This window comes from Mobula hypostoma, chromosome 4 (genome assembly GCF_963921235.1).
Source record: "Mobula hypostoma chromosome 4, sMobHyp1.1, whole genome shotgun sequence".
Lineage (NCBI taxonomy): Eukaryota > Metazoa > Chordata > Chondrichthyes > Myliobatiformes > Myliobatidae > Mobula > Mobula hypostoma.
Genome location: NC_086100.1, coordinates 7,896,104 through 7,911,590, shown reverse-complemented (window position 1 = coordinate 7,911,590; position 15,487 = coordinate 7,896,104). Strand labels below are relative to the sequence as shown.

The following is a 15,487-nucleotide window of genomic DNA, read 5'->3' as shown; positions in this document are numbered from 1 at the left end:
GGTGGTGCTGGCTTGAAGGGCTGAATGGCCTACTCCTGCACCTATTGTCTATTGTCTATTGTCTAAAGCTCAAACTGGGCATGGCACCTGATGATGATGATGATGATAGAAGATCATGAGGGGCAGAGACAGGGTGAGAGCACATAGTCTTTTTTCCCCAGGGAGGGAGGATGCTAAAAACAAGAGGGCATTGGTTTAACTCAGGGTGAGAGATTGAAACGGGACATCAGGGGCAGCTTCTTCACATATATTTGGAATGACCTGCCAGAAACAGTGGTTGAAACAAGCAGCACATTAGCAACATTTGAAATCTATTTTGTTAAGTGTTTTACACTACTCCAATGAAAAATAAAAACTTACCCCACACATTTCTTTTAACTATTCTTCCCTCACCTTAAAAGTACCTAACAGGTCAGGCAGCTTCAATGGAGAGGAATAAAGATATGACATTTCAGGCTGAGACCCTATTTCAGAACATGAAGACCCTTCATCCCAGTCCTGATGAAGGGTCTCAGCCCAAAACGTCGACTGTTTATTCCCTCCATAGCTGCTGGCTGATTTGCTGAGTTCCTCCAGCATCAGGTGTGTGTGTGTTACTCAAGATTTCAAAGATTCAGAGATCCAAGGTACATTTATTGTCAAAGAATGTAAGCAGAACACAACCCTGAGATTCGTTCTCCTTCAGGCAGCCCCAAAACAAAGAAACACCATGGGACCTGTTCAGAAAACATCAAGCACCCAACGCACGAAAAAAGGAACAAACTGCGGAAAAGGCCAAAAGCAAGCGGACAACACATAGAATATCAGACATCAAACCTGCAGTATTCAGCTGAGTTCAGTTCAGCTACTCCTCTAACCAATGTGCCCCAGTCCGCATCGATTGCCCCAATCAAAACCCTCAGAACCAGGAAACAATAGAGTAATCAGAATCCAGAAATGCATGCAGCATGAATCTCAAAATCATGAATCCCTAAAAGAGTGCACGGCCTCACCGATCAATCCTGGCATTGTGAATCCCAACACTCCAGTACTATCGTCTGGCAGCAGCTAGTGAGAGGGAGAGGAAGACCGGTCAAATGCTGGCAGGAGGTGCCGACCACCCACCTATACTCCACTCTCATCCTCACTGAGTTCAGCCTTGCTCGACACCTCAACCGGAGAGAAGCAATGGATTCGATCATGAGCTCACCTGCGGGCTGCACACTCTGCTCCAAAGCTCTTCGAACTCCCTCAGAGACAGTAATTTACTAGATTGCTCAAACGGCCCCAAAGCACGCCATGAAAATGGAAAGCAATTGTCCCAATTGCACGCAGCTTATTAGCAGAATCATATTTGAAAGAAGTAAATGAAGTAAAAGAAATAGTTTTATGACGTGCTGCAGGACATCGCCATTGGTTGCATTGTTCACTGGAGTCATCTTGCAATCTTTCCAGCATCTGCAGAATCTCTTGTGTTTATCCTCTAGGAGTAGTACCCTGGGGTAAAAGATTCTGACTGTCTACCTGTCTCTGCCTGCCACGATGGACAATATTCTTCCCACATTCTCATTCTCATTGCACCAATTAAGACAATGCCAGTGCCTCACTTTCTCAAGTCCTGAACAGTCTGCTATGTTCTTACTATCTTCTGCTTTTATCTTTGTTTACTTACCTTTGATGTTGGTTTTCATACCTTGCATTCACAGTGTAGATAAGATGTACAGGAAGCATCGCTGACCGGCAGAGGTTTATTGACTGGATTTTTTTGAGCTGCAACTCCATCAAAGTTCAAATTTATTATCAAAATACATGCATGTCATCTTGTGCAATCCTGGCCTTCGTTTTCTTGTGGGCAATCACAGTATATACAAGAAACACAATAGAGTCAATGAAAGACCTTACCAAACAGGACGGACGACTACCAGCGTGCAAAAACAAACCTGTAAATCTTAAAGGGAAATGACAGGCTGTGGATTACAGTGAGAGTAATTCAGAAGAGGTATGTTTAGAAGTATTCTAAGCAGACTGCAACATCATTCACCAGCGCCATCTTGGAAAATCTACCTTTGCATACCAACTTTTTGCGGGGCAAGTTGTGTCTCACAAACTTGATTAAGTTTTTTGACAAGGTGGCAATGGTGATTGATGAAGGTAGAGCTGTAGATGTTGTCTATATGGATTATTAGTAAGGCTTTTGACAAAGTCCCTCATGCAAGGCTAATCCAGAAGATTAAGATACTTAGGATCCATGGTGATTTCACCGTTTGGATTCAGAATTGTCTTGCCCATAGAAAACAGAGGGTAGTATTCAGAATGACCAATTCTAGCCATAGATCTGTGATTAGTGGTGTTCTGCAGGGATCTGTGCTGGGACCTCTGCTCTTTGTGATGTATATAAATGACTTGGATGAAAATGTAGATGGGTGGGTTAGTAAGTAAGGTTGTAAATGATACCAAGATTGGTGCTGTTGTGGGTAGTGTAGAAGACTGGTAAAGAATACAACAGGATATAGATCATTTGTAGATATGGGTGGAGAAATGGCAGATAGAGTTTAACCCCACCAAATGTGAAGTGTTTCAAGCAACACACATAAAAATTGCTGGTGAACGCAGCAGGTTACACCTTGGAAATGCAAAGAGACAGTACATTATTAAGGGCAAGATGCTTAACAGTGTTGATGAGCAGAGGGATATTGGGGTCCGAATTCAAAGCTCCATGAAAGTGGCTACACAGGTTGATATGGTGGTTTCAGAAAGCATATAGCAAGCTTGCCTTTGTTAGTCGAAGCACTGAGTTCAAAATTCAGGAAGCTGTGTTGCAGCTTTATTAGGTTGCATACATTTCTGGTCACCGCGTTATAGGAAGGATGTCGAGGCTTTGGAGAGGGCGCAGTAGAGGTTTATCTGGTTGTTACAGATAAAGTCAAAAATTTATATCAGCACAACTCTGTGAGTGGAATGGCCTGAAGATTGATGGTGAATGGGATGTTGTGCTGGAGCCACGTTTCTGCAAGAACAAGCACGCAGCTGGGGTCGGTCGCAGGTGAAGGCAATCTAGCTTTTCGTCCAGGGAGTGAGCGGCACTGACGGGAGGCTCGGCCTGCAGGGGCCAGCCCCAAACCAGCACAGAGTCCAGCATGCTCGCTGTGCCGCTATTAGACCATAAGACCGCAAGATATTGGAGTAGAGGTGGCCCATTCAGTCCATCAATTCTGCTCTGCCATTTGATCATGGCCGATCTAGTTCTCTCTCAACCCCATTCTTCTGCCTTTTCCCCATTACCTTTTCTGCCCTAACTTAATTAGAATCTATCAACCTCCACTTTACTCTTTTAAACCAAAGTACGTTGTGCCTTGGAACACAAATGGTACCAGTTTAGCATCCGCTATTAAACGTATGAAAGGTCAAAAAGTGTGATTATAGAAATCTTGGGTAATTAGAGCTCTTGACTGAAGAATGAAGGTGAGGAAGCAATGGTCCTCTTGATAAATCCAGCTGGCGATTAGGAGATTTGTAATAGGTAAATTATTGTCACTTGGAATCTAGGCAGGTAAATTTACAGCATTGCATATTTACAGTGGTGGTAAATCCCAACAAGCAGAACGCCTTTAATACTGATACTGATTCAGTATTCAATACTGATTCATTCATTCATTATGTGCAGAGTCATATGACATGGGCAATCATGATCTTTCTATGACCATGATTGTTCTTGGCAAACTTTTCTGCGGAATTGGTTTGCCATTGCCTGCGGGGCAGTGTCTTTACAAGACGGGTGACCCCAGCTATTATCAATACTCTTCAGAGATTGTCTTCCTGGTGTCAGTGGTCGCATAACCAGGACTTGTGATATGCACCAGCTGCTCATACAACCATCACCACCTGTTCCCATGGCTTCTCATGACCCTAATCGGGGGGGTTACACCAGGTGCTACACCTTGCCCAAGGGTGACGTGTGAGCTAGCAGAGGGAAGGAGTGTCTTACACTTCCTTTGGTAAGAACTTATCTCCACCCTACCGCCCTTCAATACAGTTATCTGTCCCAAAGGCCACACTGCAATCTCCAGACACCCAAAATATACCCTTTTTGCTGAAGGATGGCCCTGTGAACATAAAATATAGAACAGTACAGGCTCTTTAGCCCACAAAGTTGTGCCAACCTTTTAATCTACTCTAAAATCAATTCAACCCTTGCCTCCCACATAGCCTTTCACTTTCTATCATACTGTGCCTATCTAAATACCCCTAATGTACTAGCCTCTACCTCCACCTATGGTAGGCAGCAGCATGGTCCACACCAAATCCAGCTCCATCGGTTTTGAGCAACTCGCTGATGGGTAGACCTGCAGTACCTGATGTTCTTGATAACTTGCAGTGTCTTGCAATCATAAAAGAGACATAAAGGACGAACAAATGCACCTTTGATTAGACCCGGAGTGGCTGCTGTGACCATGCGCACCACCATCTTAGCAGAAGATAAATTAATTAAGTAGTGCAAAAAGAGGGCAGAAGAGGGAAAGAAACCGTGAAGTTATGTATGTGGGTTCATTGTCCGTTCATTAAAGATGTATCTCCACCTCGCTGCCCAAAGTGCATAAAGAGAGCAAAAAAATAGTGAGGTAGTGTTGATGGGTTCATCGTCCGTTCAGAAATCTGATGGCGGAGGGGAAGAAGCTGTTCTTAAAATGTTGAGTGTGTGTCTTCAGGCTCCTGTTCCTCCTTCTTGATGGTAGCAATGAGAAGAGGGCATGTCTTGGGTGATGGGGGTCCTTAATGACGGATGACACCTTTTTAAGGCATCACCTTTTGAAGATGTCCTTGTTGCCGGGGAAGGTAATTTCCTTAAAATTACGCATCCTTGATGTCATTTCCTCCCACATCACAAAGGCATGCAGGGTCGGTGAGGGTAACTGGCTGCCGGAAATTGACCCTGGCATGCAGGTGAGTTGTAGAATCTGCAGGGAGTGTGGCTAGAATAGGATTAGTGTGAGTGGGTTGTTGATGGTCATTTTGGAACAGAGGCAAAGGGTCTGTTTCCGTGCCAAGATGGCACTAGCGATGTATGGCGACATTTTGCAGGCAACTCACAAAACCACTATATATTTTATGAGATATACTTCTTCTGAACTATGATCACTGCAATTCGCAGGTTATAACTTCCCTTTAATAAACATACTTTTGAAGCGTCCAAACGATCTAGTGATTTTACAGTTTCCTGAAGGATTTGGTGAACTTGACTCTCAGGAATACAGGTACATCACCTTGAAGTAGACAAAGACTGGCCAACGCCAGAGGACAGGAGCACGCCTGGCCAGGCATCAAGCCAGATTAAAGCGATGAGGCCCGAAGGCGAAAAACGAACTCCATCCCCCGCCTCAGCCCATCCCATCTGGTTTTGTTTGACCCAACTCCCTCTCTTCTCGCTACTGCCATTGGGTGGGAGGTGCAGGAGTCTTGGGTCCCCATGACAGCCGGTTTTGGAACAGCTGTCAGGCTCCTGGACAAGTTTTACAGACTGTGGGCGTGGATGTACTTCGGGGGAATCTGCATCTCATGTTCTCAGTATTACTTTATTTACTTTTTAATTATTTGCATTCTTTGTCCTCTTTTGCGCATTGGATGTTTGTCAGTCTTTGTTATGTGTGTGTTTTTTTGTGGATTCTTTTGTATCTCTTTGTGTTCCTGTGGGTGCCTGCAAGAAAATGAATTTCAAGATTGTATACGATAGACATACTTATGCTACAAATCTGTGTGCAATTGCAGCCTGTAATTTACATTTTGGTAATGTGTTTCTGGGCCAGTGGAATGATCTGGAACTTTTGCTGTGTTCGAGGGAATTCGGCCTGGTTGAGAGCGAGGTTGGGAATGGAGTGCGTGGCCTAGTGGCAGAGCTCGAAACCATGATCAGCTCCAGGTCTTGACCAACTCGCCGATTAAAGCGTCGAGTGAGATTGAAATCAGCGAACACGAAAGCAGAAGGCGAGTGTGTGTTCAGCGCTGTCTGCCTGTGTTTATCCAGTCTCTCTCACCTTCTCTATCGCTGCTGCTAGACGAAGGTGCAGGAGTTCTGGGTCCTGGACAAGGTTTGATTGGTGTGGTTTGTGGATTGGACTTATTTTCAAAGGACTCTGCAGTTCATGTTATATGTGTTTCTGGTTAATCCTTTTTTATTGCTATTCTGTGCCATTTTGACTTGGGGGGTGGGTGCTGGCTCTGCAGCCTGCAGTCAACAAACGCAGCACTAAATTTAACTGAACTGACCTAAACTGAACATTCCTAGACCGTTTCAGGGGGTATGGAGGGAAGGCTGGTACAGGGTTCTGAGTTGGATGATCAACCATGATCATACTGAATGGCAGTGCAGGCTCGAAGGGCCGAATGGCCTACTCCTGCACCTATTTTCTATGTTTCTATGTTTCAGGGACTCTGCGGTTTGATGTTCAATATTCTGTGTGTTATTCACTCATTTTTTGCTGTTTGCGCGATTTGTTTTTGTGCATTTGGTGCTTGATGTTTTCTTTGAATGATGTTTTTTCCGGTCAAGATGGCCCCTGCATAATGACGCCCCATTGGTCAACGTCTTGTGGATAAGTTATGAAACCACACATTTCACTTCTTTTATGTCTTTTACGTTTGCTTTTTCTGTCTTGAATGGGATGTTGAGCCTGTGATTTGCAGATTGGAGATTGTCGCGGTCTCTGAGAGGATTCCGGGAGACAGAGGCAGCGTGTGCAAGCCTCATGGGAAGAAGGCTGAGGGGAGGGGTGTCAGCCGATGTTCGACTCCGTTTCACCAATTAAACCTTCCATTGTTCACCGATTAAAGCAACAAGGGAGAGATTATAACATCGTGGCGAATGCGGAAGGTGACTGCTGGCTGCCTGCCTTTTGATTGCTGGTGCGATCGCTCTGCTACAAGGGAGGGGAGATGGCCTTTATAACTGTTGGTGGCGTCTCTCTGCTGCCAGAGATGGCAAGGCCTGCCGCTGTGCCTGGAGAACGTTACCCAGGTTTTTTGCATTTTGGATATGGACTTAGAGGGTAGACCTTTTTATTTAGTCTTATAGTTTTTTTTATTCTGTGTTTTCTCACCCGATCTTTCTTGTGTTTTTGTGTACGGGGCAGGGTCATTTGCGGGCTCAATGTGCCTGTTCTATTCTTGTTTGTTTTTTTTTGTGTGAGGAGGAAGGATGATTGTGCTGCTGTTTTTTCCCTTTCTTGGTTTCGTGGCTATCCAGAGAAGAAGAATTTCAGAGTGGTGTACTTTGATAATAAATGAACCCTTGGACCTTCGAACATTTTTTTTAGTTTCATGGCTGCCTGTAGGAAGTCAAATCTCAGAGTTGCATACTGCCTACATGCTTAGATAATAAATGTGCTTTGAATCTTTGAATAATGATGCGGTAGTGTAGCAGTTAGCGCAACGCTATTACAGTTCGGAGTTCACTTCTGGCATCCTCTGTAAGACGTTTATACGTCCTTCTGATCAGCATGTGGGTTTCCTCTGGGCGCTGCAGTGTCCTCCCACAAAGACGTACAGGAAATTGTCATTTCATTAGGCTAGAGTTAAATAGGTGGGATGCTGGGACGGCGCGGTTCAGTGGGCCAGAAGGGCCAGTTCCACGCTGTGGCTCTAAAAGTAAAAATATATATTATTTATTTACTTTCTAAAAAGTTATTTGCACACTTTGTCCTCTTTTGCACATTGGATGCTTGTCAGTCTTTATTATGTGTGCCTTTTCGTGGAATCTGTTGTATTTCGTTTTTTTCCTGTGGATGCCTGCAAGCGAGTGAATCTTAGGGTTGTATATGGTATACGTACTTTGAATTTTGTATAACTCCATGATTGTGAGACTTTGAATGGATGTTGCAGTTTTCCCTGGCGGTATTCTGGTCTAGTTGCAAAGCTGAGGTAAATGACAGAATGCCTGTTTGTTTCTGCAGTGTGCAACGATGACCTGACCCACCAGTTCAAAGGGTTCACTGTGATGAATGAGGCAGAGAGGTACGATGCAGTCAGGCATTGTCGCTATGTGGATGAGGTGGTCCGGAATGCACCCTGGTCACTGTCTCCCGAGTTCCTAGAAATGCACAGGGTAAGGTACTTCATTAGCTGCTTCCACATCCCAGACTGTTGGGTCATTTTCAATGGAGACAAACTATTTTTGCTGGTTAATCCTGGGAGGGGAGGGGGCAGAGCCTAAGAATGTGAGAGGTTTAAACCAAAAGATGTAGGAGCAGAATAGGGCCATTCGGCCCATTGAGTCTGCTCCGCGATTCCATCATGGATGATTTATTATCCCTCTCAATCTCATTTTCCTGCCTTCTGCCCGTAACCTTTCACACCCTTAATAATCAAGAAACTATCAATCATTGCTTTAAATATACAAAAGGACTTGGCCTCCTCAGCCATCTGTGGCAACAGATTCCATAGATTCACAGCAACCCCCCCCAATCCCGGGCTAAAGAAATTCCTCCTCATCTCTCTTCTAAATGGATGTCCTTCTATTCTGAGGCTGTGTGCTCTGGTCCTAGACCCTCCCAGTACTGGAAACGTCCTCTCCACGTCCTTAGTTAATTTTTGTCACATGTACTGAGGTACAGTGAAAAGCTTGTCCTGCATGTTGTTTCTACAGATCACATCATCACACAGTCCATTGAAACAGTACAAGGTAAAACAGTACGATGCCGAATAAAGTGTTACAGTTACGGAGAAAGTGCAGTGCAGGTGCAGCGTCATAATGAGGTAGACCGTGAGGTCAAGAGTCCATCTTGTCATACTAGGGAACTGTTCAGTAATCTTATAACAGTGGGGGAGAAGCTGTCCTTAAGATTGGCGGTACGTGTTTCCTGGTTTTTGTATCTTCTGCCTGAAGGGTGACGGAGGAGAGTAAAATGGGTCAAGGCAAGATTTCAAGATTGAAGATTGTGTCATGTCATTTCCAGTACACACGTATAAAGGAGAATGAAATAATTGTTACTCCGGATCTGATGCAGCACAAAACAAAACACAATAAGATAAAGAACACAATAATAATAATAAAACACAATAAATATAAATACACGATATAGCTTATATACATAGATTGATATTATGTCCATAAAGTGACACTAGACACAGGAGTGTCTGTACATAAGGTGACTGACAGGAAATGATAAAGTAGTGGTGGTTGGGGGTGTGGAGGGGTGGGTTAGCGGGTGAAGGTGTTGATCAGTCTTACTGCTTGGGGGAGTGAGTGAATGTCTTGTCTCATCACTGAACTTTTCCCACTGAACAGGACTCACTTTCAAAGACTCATCTCGTGTTCTCAATATTTATTGCTTATTTATTTATTATTTTTGACAATGAATCTCAGGGTTGTATGTGGTGGCATACGTGTACTTGATAATAAAATGACTTTGAACTTTACAGGTTGTAGTTGGGCTATGTGACATGCATTATCTCAGTGACTTGATGGAATGGACTCAGGCAACTGGATTGCCTTCTCTCTCGCTATGTTCCTCCTGTGTCGCCCATGCATCAGGGCCAGCTGATAACGATGACAGTTTCACACTGTTCAGAGAGGCACCTTTCCCTAATTATTGTGTTCTTTATCTTACTGTGTTGTTTTTTTTGTGCTGCTTCAGATCTTAAGTAATAACTACTTTGTTCTCCTTTACACTTGAGAACAGAAGGGATCTCCACCATGACCAGAATTGTGCAGGATTATGATGTGTACGTTCAGAGGAGCCTGCAACATGGTTACACTGCCAAAGAACTGAATGTCAGCTTTACAAAGGAAATGACATTAAACTTTAAACAATCTTGAATCAATCTCCTGTGCTCCAGAGAATAAAGTTCTAATCTATTCAGTCTAAATCTCCAATAAATGCTCTTAATATTATTGTTGATTTAATAGCAAGTTTTTGAAGATTTCTTTCTGTTACAGATTGACTTTGTAGCTCATGATGATATCCCATATTCCTCTGCAGGAAGTGATGATGTTTACAAACACATTAAAGAAGCAGGTATGTGTTTATAGTGCTTGAGGAAAGTGCCTCCACCACAACCCCAGGTGGTTGTAGAAGTTCCTTCATTAAGTTTGTTGAAAGCACAAGTGTAAGGGTTTCTTCTTTTATGTTGCTGCTAAGGGGAATAAAATGGCTTCTCTGTACTGTTAACTGCTGAGACAGTGATTCTCTACAGCAGTTAGTGATAACGGGACTTGTATTCATTTGCTAACCAATTGGGATAGATGCTATTCTTTCTGTCTGTGTGAAAGCTGTTAGTTTGCGCGGGCTTGGGGAGACGGCGCGAGGAGGATGAAGAGAGAAGAGGTGGCTTGAGGAGACGGTTGCCGGACCCTCTGGGCCTGGGCTCGGAGTGGGAGCCCAGGGGCCGACTAGCAAAGGAGGATCAGCGAAAGGGAATCCGGGAATTCCAACGTTGTGCACTGGACATGTTTATCAGATTATTGGCGCCTTTTATTTGTTTTTCTTTTCTATTGTTTCTCTACTAGCCCCATACTTAAATATAAAATCTTAATCGTTTAACCGCACATTGTGGACTGAATGTTATTTCAGGGTACTGATGTTACACAGGGGACACAACACGCAGCGTCCACCCAAACCAGAGTGCTAAGGTTTCACCGGTCAGGGGGTTATCACCCCGAGATCATGCCACTTAGCAAAGCGAGTGTTACATTTGGGGGCTTCGTCTGTGGATTTGATTCAGTGGGGTGCTGTGTGATTGCCCTGTTTAAATCAGTGCTACTGTGTCTCTGTGGGATTGCGGTTAGTGATGTGTGTCTCTGGGGATTGCAGTTAGTAATGTGTACCTCTGTGGGATTGCGGTTAGTGATGTGTGTCTCTGGGGATTGCGGTTAGTAACGGGTTGAGTGGGGTGCATGAGTATACCTTGGATGAATTGTTAATTCGATTTTTGATGGCAAAGTTGAAACCGCAGCGCAAAAGTTTGATAAAGTGTCAGGTTCAGACCTTGCTTCAGCGCGGGCTCGCGCTGACGTAACGGAGGTGGGATTGTCAGTGTCTATTGGTGCCCCAGGTGAGGCGGGGCCAGGGGCTGTCCATGCTGTCAGGAGGGAGGGTGAAGAGTGGTCGGAATGTTCCAACTATTGCAGGGTCCGCCTGTTTTTTGGAACAATGTCTACCCCTAAAGGGACGGAGGCGTGGGCGGAGCGGACCTCTCAGTTGTTAGGTGAGTGGCAGTGCTCGGCTGAGGGAAAGCGACAGGGATTGGTTGAAAGTTTGAGTAGGCAGGCTGTTGGCAGTGTTAGAACTGTAAGGTTCAATTGCCCCGTTGTGACAGCTGCCAGTTATCTTTGAGCGGGGGAAAATGCATTTGATTCGACTGGAAGTAACATACAGCACCTGGGGGGCTTTCCATCCCTGTGTCAGGAGATTGGGGGAAAGTTTTCAGTGTATCTTCTCCAGCTAGGGGGACAGCTAAATTGCTTGCAGTGCCAGGGGGATCACTTAATGGGATCAGCCCCTCTCTCAGTTGTTCAGCTGATCAGAGAGGTGTCGGGAAACTTAGTGAAGGCCCAGTGGGGGAACGGCTTGGGGTCTCTGGGGGAGCACATTCCCAGCAATGTACCAAGGAACTTCCGAAAGGGAAAGATCTTATTTCTGAAGGCTTAGAGGGACCGCGCCCCCGTGTGTCATTACGGATATATGGAAGCTATGCTAAAGCCATCCTCGACACCGGGGTGTAGTTCGAGTTGCTGTACGGTTTGTTTTACAACCGGTATTTGAAGCATTTACTCTCGACACCATTCAGGGCACTGGGAATTTGGAATTCAGTGCTGGGGATTATTCAGAAGACGATTATGGGTCAGTGCAACTGGAGTTCTTGGAGGCCAATGTGTGGGTGTCAGAGGGCCGAGAATCGTTAATGCTGATGTGTCTGGACCCTGGTGTGACAGGCAGTGTTTCGATTCTGGAGGGGATCAACACCCTGCTGATGAGGAGGCGCATGGGAACCTGCCAGGAGGAGGCGAGTGAGAGCTGTTTGGGGGCGTTGTCTCTGCACCCAGTGTTTCGAGCTGCTTGTGAGGACGTGTGTAGCAGCATTGGGCCTGTACCGAATTTAAACGAGACCCAATGGTGGTACAGCCTGGGGGAAGAATCTGAGGGTGAGACCCTCTTAGTGGACGCTCCGACGTACCACGTGGGGAGGGGAGTTGACTGCTGAAGACATCTTGGTGAGAGAAAGGTCGCGGCGACTGCCCCCTGTAGCTGTGGAAGACGTAGGCAGCGTGTGTGTGGATTGTAGGTCTCTGAACAGGCGCACTGTCATTGACCAGAATATGGTCCTGAGGGCCGAAGACGCAGTAGTCTGTTTGTGTGGTGCGACGTGGCTTAATGTGCTGGATCCGAGGAGTGGATGTTGCCAGATCCCGATGAGTGAGGCCGACAAGAAGATGGCCGTTATAGGTCCCCTAGGATTTTTCCGGTCCGAAAAGATGCCACAGGGCATATCCGGAGCCCCTGCAACCTTCTCACGGGGCATGGGGAAGACCATGGGGGATGTGGAGGTGTTTGGATTTTTGGCGTATGTGGATGATCGCCTAGGGATTGGATTTGCCTTGGGGGACGATGACGTGAGGCGAGTGCCGAAGCCCGGGCGACAAAGAGTTAAAGAATTAGAACTTTCTTTGGACGAGTGCCAGATCTGGAGAAAGAGGCCGTTCATGCGTGCTCTGTGTTCAGCTGTGGAATTCTATGGTAATTCCTGAGGTTCGCCAGGGACTACGGCAAAGTGCGGCAGCTCTTGAATCTGCTGCTGTGTGGCTACCCTCCCTCGGAGAAGAAAGGGAGGGGGGAAAAGCGACAGAGGCGAAGGGTAAAATGTGGAGGAGTTTTTGGCGGGCGGAGTTTGGTGCAATCTGAGAGAAATGACCCGACATACCAGTTGAACTTCCTGGTGTTGGAACAGACGGTGGTGGACCTGCGGCTGGAAACCCAGGTCGTCAATCGGAATGAGACACTGGGGAGAGAGGGGATTTGCACCGCTGAACTGAGCGCTCGGAATTGCAGGCTGGAGACTGAGTGCCGCACTTTTGGGACAAACCTTGAAGACTTAGAGTCCACGCTCGTCAATGTGGAGACGGAGAACTGGAATTTCGAGCAGAAACTACGGCTACTTACTGATGAATTAATCCGGAAAAGATTGGAAGACTTGCACGTTGGGGAAGACGAAGGAAGCTGTCTGACGAAGGTCAACAGAGAACTGAGAGCCCAGAGAGGGAAGTTTGACTACACTTCCAAGGAGGTGAAGCAATTGCGGACAGATCTCGGAAGAGGGAAGTGGAAGCTTGAAGGGAACCTCAAGATGACCATCGACAGTTTAAACCAAGTGGAAGAACTTTTTCTGATTGCGGTGGAAGAAGCTGGTGGAGTAACTGTGTCCCAGATTGAGATGGCCAAGAGGCAGGAGTCAGAACTGCTGAGACTGTGGCGAGAGTTGGAGGAGTCCAAGAAGAAGCTGTTGTCTCAATTACAGGGGCTGAAGAGGCTGCAGAGGCAGTCCAGGCCAAGTGCTTCAGTTTGGAGAAAATCAAACAGCAGCTACCGATTGAGGAGATGGGGAAGACTACGGATTCGAAGGATGATGTGCTGGACGTGTGGTTCATGCTGCCTTTTGCTAACTTCCTCTTGATTGAGGAAGAGGCTTTTGGCCCTTCTCCCACTGAGTCAGGTGTAGTGGGGAGGGCTAGCTGTGGGCAGCCTGGGTTACAGCAGGACCCTGAAGGAAAAGAAGTGGTGCCCCAGACATGGGACAGGGGGCTGCGAGTTGCAGTGGAGGCATGAGTGAGAGATTGAGAGAGGATTTGGCAAGCAAACCCGAGGTATCCCCAGTAGTGTCTGAGCATTAGGGTTTAGGTGAGGTGGTATGGAGGTCTTGGAGGATTAGGAAACTCCCAGATAGGTTGGCCTATGTAGTGCCTGGGGAACAGGGCATAAGGTCTACTGTTTGGGGAGCAATGTCACTGTTTGGGTTTTTGTCTCTGCAGGAAGGGTTGGTGAGCTATTTAGAAGTCATGAGGACATGACTAAATTTGGTCGGGGGAGAGTGTAAGGGTTTCTTCTTTTATGTTACTGCTAAGGGGAATAAAATGGCTTCTCTGTACAGTTAACTGCTGAGACAGTGGTTCTCTATAGCAGTTAGTGATAACGGTTCTTGCATTCATTTGCTAACCAATTGGGACAGATGTTATTCTTTCTGTCTGTGTGAAAGCTGTTAGTTTGCGCGGGCTTGGGAGAGAAGGCGCAAGGAGGATGAAGGGAGAAGATGTGGCTTGAGGAGACGGTTGCCGGACCCGCTGGGACTGGCTGGGGGCGGGAGCCCAAGTGTCGACAACGAGCGAAGGAGGATCAGCGAAAGGAAATCAGTGAGCTCCAATGTTTGTGCACTGGACATGTTTATGAGATTATCGGCGCCTTTTATTTGTTTTCCTTTTCTTCTGTTTCTCTACTAACCCCATACTTAAATATAAAATCTTAATCGTTTAACTGTACATTGTGGACTGAATGTTATTTCGGGGTACTGATGTTACACAGGGGACACAACACGCAGCATCCACCCGAACAAGAGTGCTAAGGTTTGGCCGGGCAGGGGGTTATCACCCCGAGATCATGCCACTTGGCAAAGCGAGCGTTACACAGGTTATTAGATTTCTGGGTGTTAAAGGGTACAATGGGAAATGATGCTGACATAGAAGACTGTGATTTTGATGATGCTGGAGATTCTGCAGATGTTGGAAACCTAGAGCAACACACACAAAATGTTGGAGGACCTCTGCAGGTTGGGCTGTGTCGATGGAAGAGAATAGTCAACAATCTCAGGGGATAGTTAGGGACGGGCGATAAATGCTGGCATTGTCAGCATTTCGAAAACTGATTGGAAGCAAAGAGGATGGTGGGACAGTTTAATGTCTCAGAGTGGAATCCCTGTTCTAAAAATGCAAACAACAGGAATTCTGCAGATGCTGGAAATTCAAGCAACACACATCAAAGTTGCTGGTGAACGCAGCAGGCCAGGCAGCATCTCTAGGAAGAGGTACAGTCGACGTTTCAGGCCGAGACCCTTCGTCAGGACTAACTGAAGGAAGAGTTAGTAAGAGATTTGAAAGTGGGAAGGGGAGGGGGAGATCCAAAATGATAGGAGAAGATTGCCCATCCTCTGGGTCCCCCCCCCCCTTTGTCTTTCTCCCTGGGCCTCCTGTCCCATGATCCTCTCATATCCCCTTTGCCAATCACCTGTCCAGCTCTTGGCTCCATCCCTCCCCCTCCTGTCTTCTCCTATCATTTTGGATCTCCCCCTCCCCCTCCCACTTTCAAATCTCTTACTAACTCTTCTTTCAGTTAGTCCTGACGAAGGGTCTCGGCCTGAAAAGTTGACTGTACCTCTTCCTAGAGATGCTGCCTGGCCTGCTGCGTTCACCAGCAACTTTGATGTGTGTTCCCTGTTCTAAAATGTGCCTTGTAACAACATGTGTTCCAAATAA

General features: G+C 46.2%; 1 protein-coding gene across 3 annotated transcripts in view; it reads left to right on the top strand.

The window, feature by feature from the left end:
* LOC134345111 (choline-phosphate cytidylyltransferase A-like) overlaps positions 1–15,487 on the top strand; it is a 108,296-nt gene that overhangs the window by 79,873 nt on the left and 12,936 nt on the right. For all 3 annotated transcript variants that reach the window (XM_063045283.1, XM_063045280.1, XM_063045282.1), the window contains 2 exons: positions 7,923–8,074; positions 9,908–9,986. In XM_063045283.1, the coding sequence (XP_062901353.1) occupies positions 7,923–8,074; positions 9,908–9,986 (231 nt within the window). The remainder of the gene's footprint in view (positions 1–7,922; positions 8,075–9,907; positions 9,987–15,487) is intronic.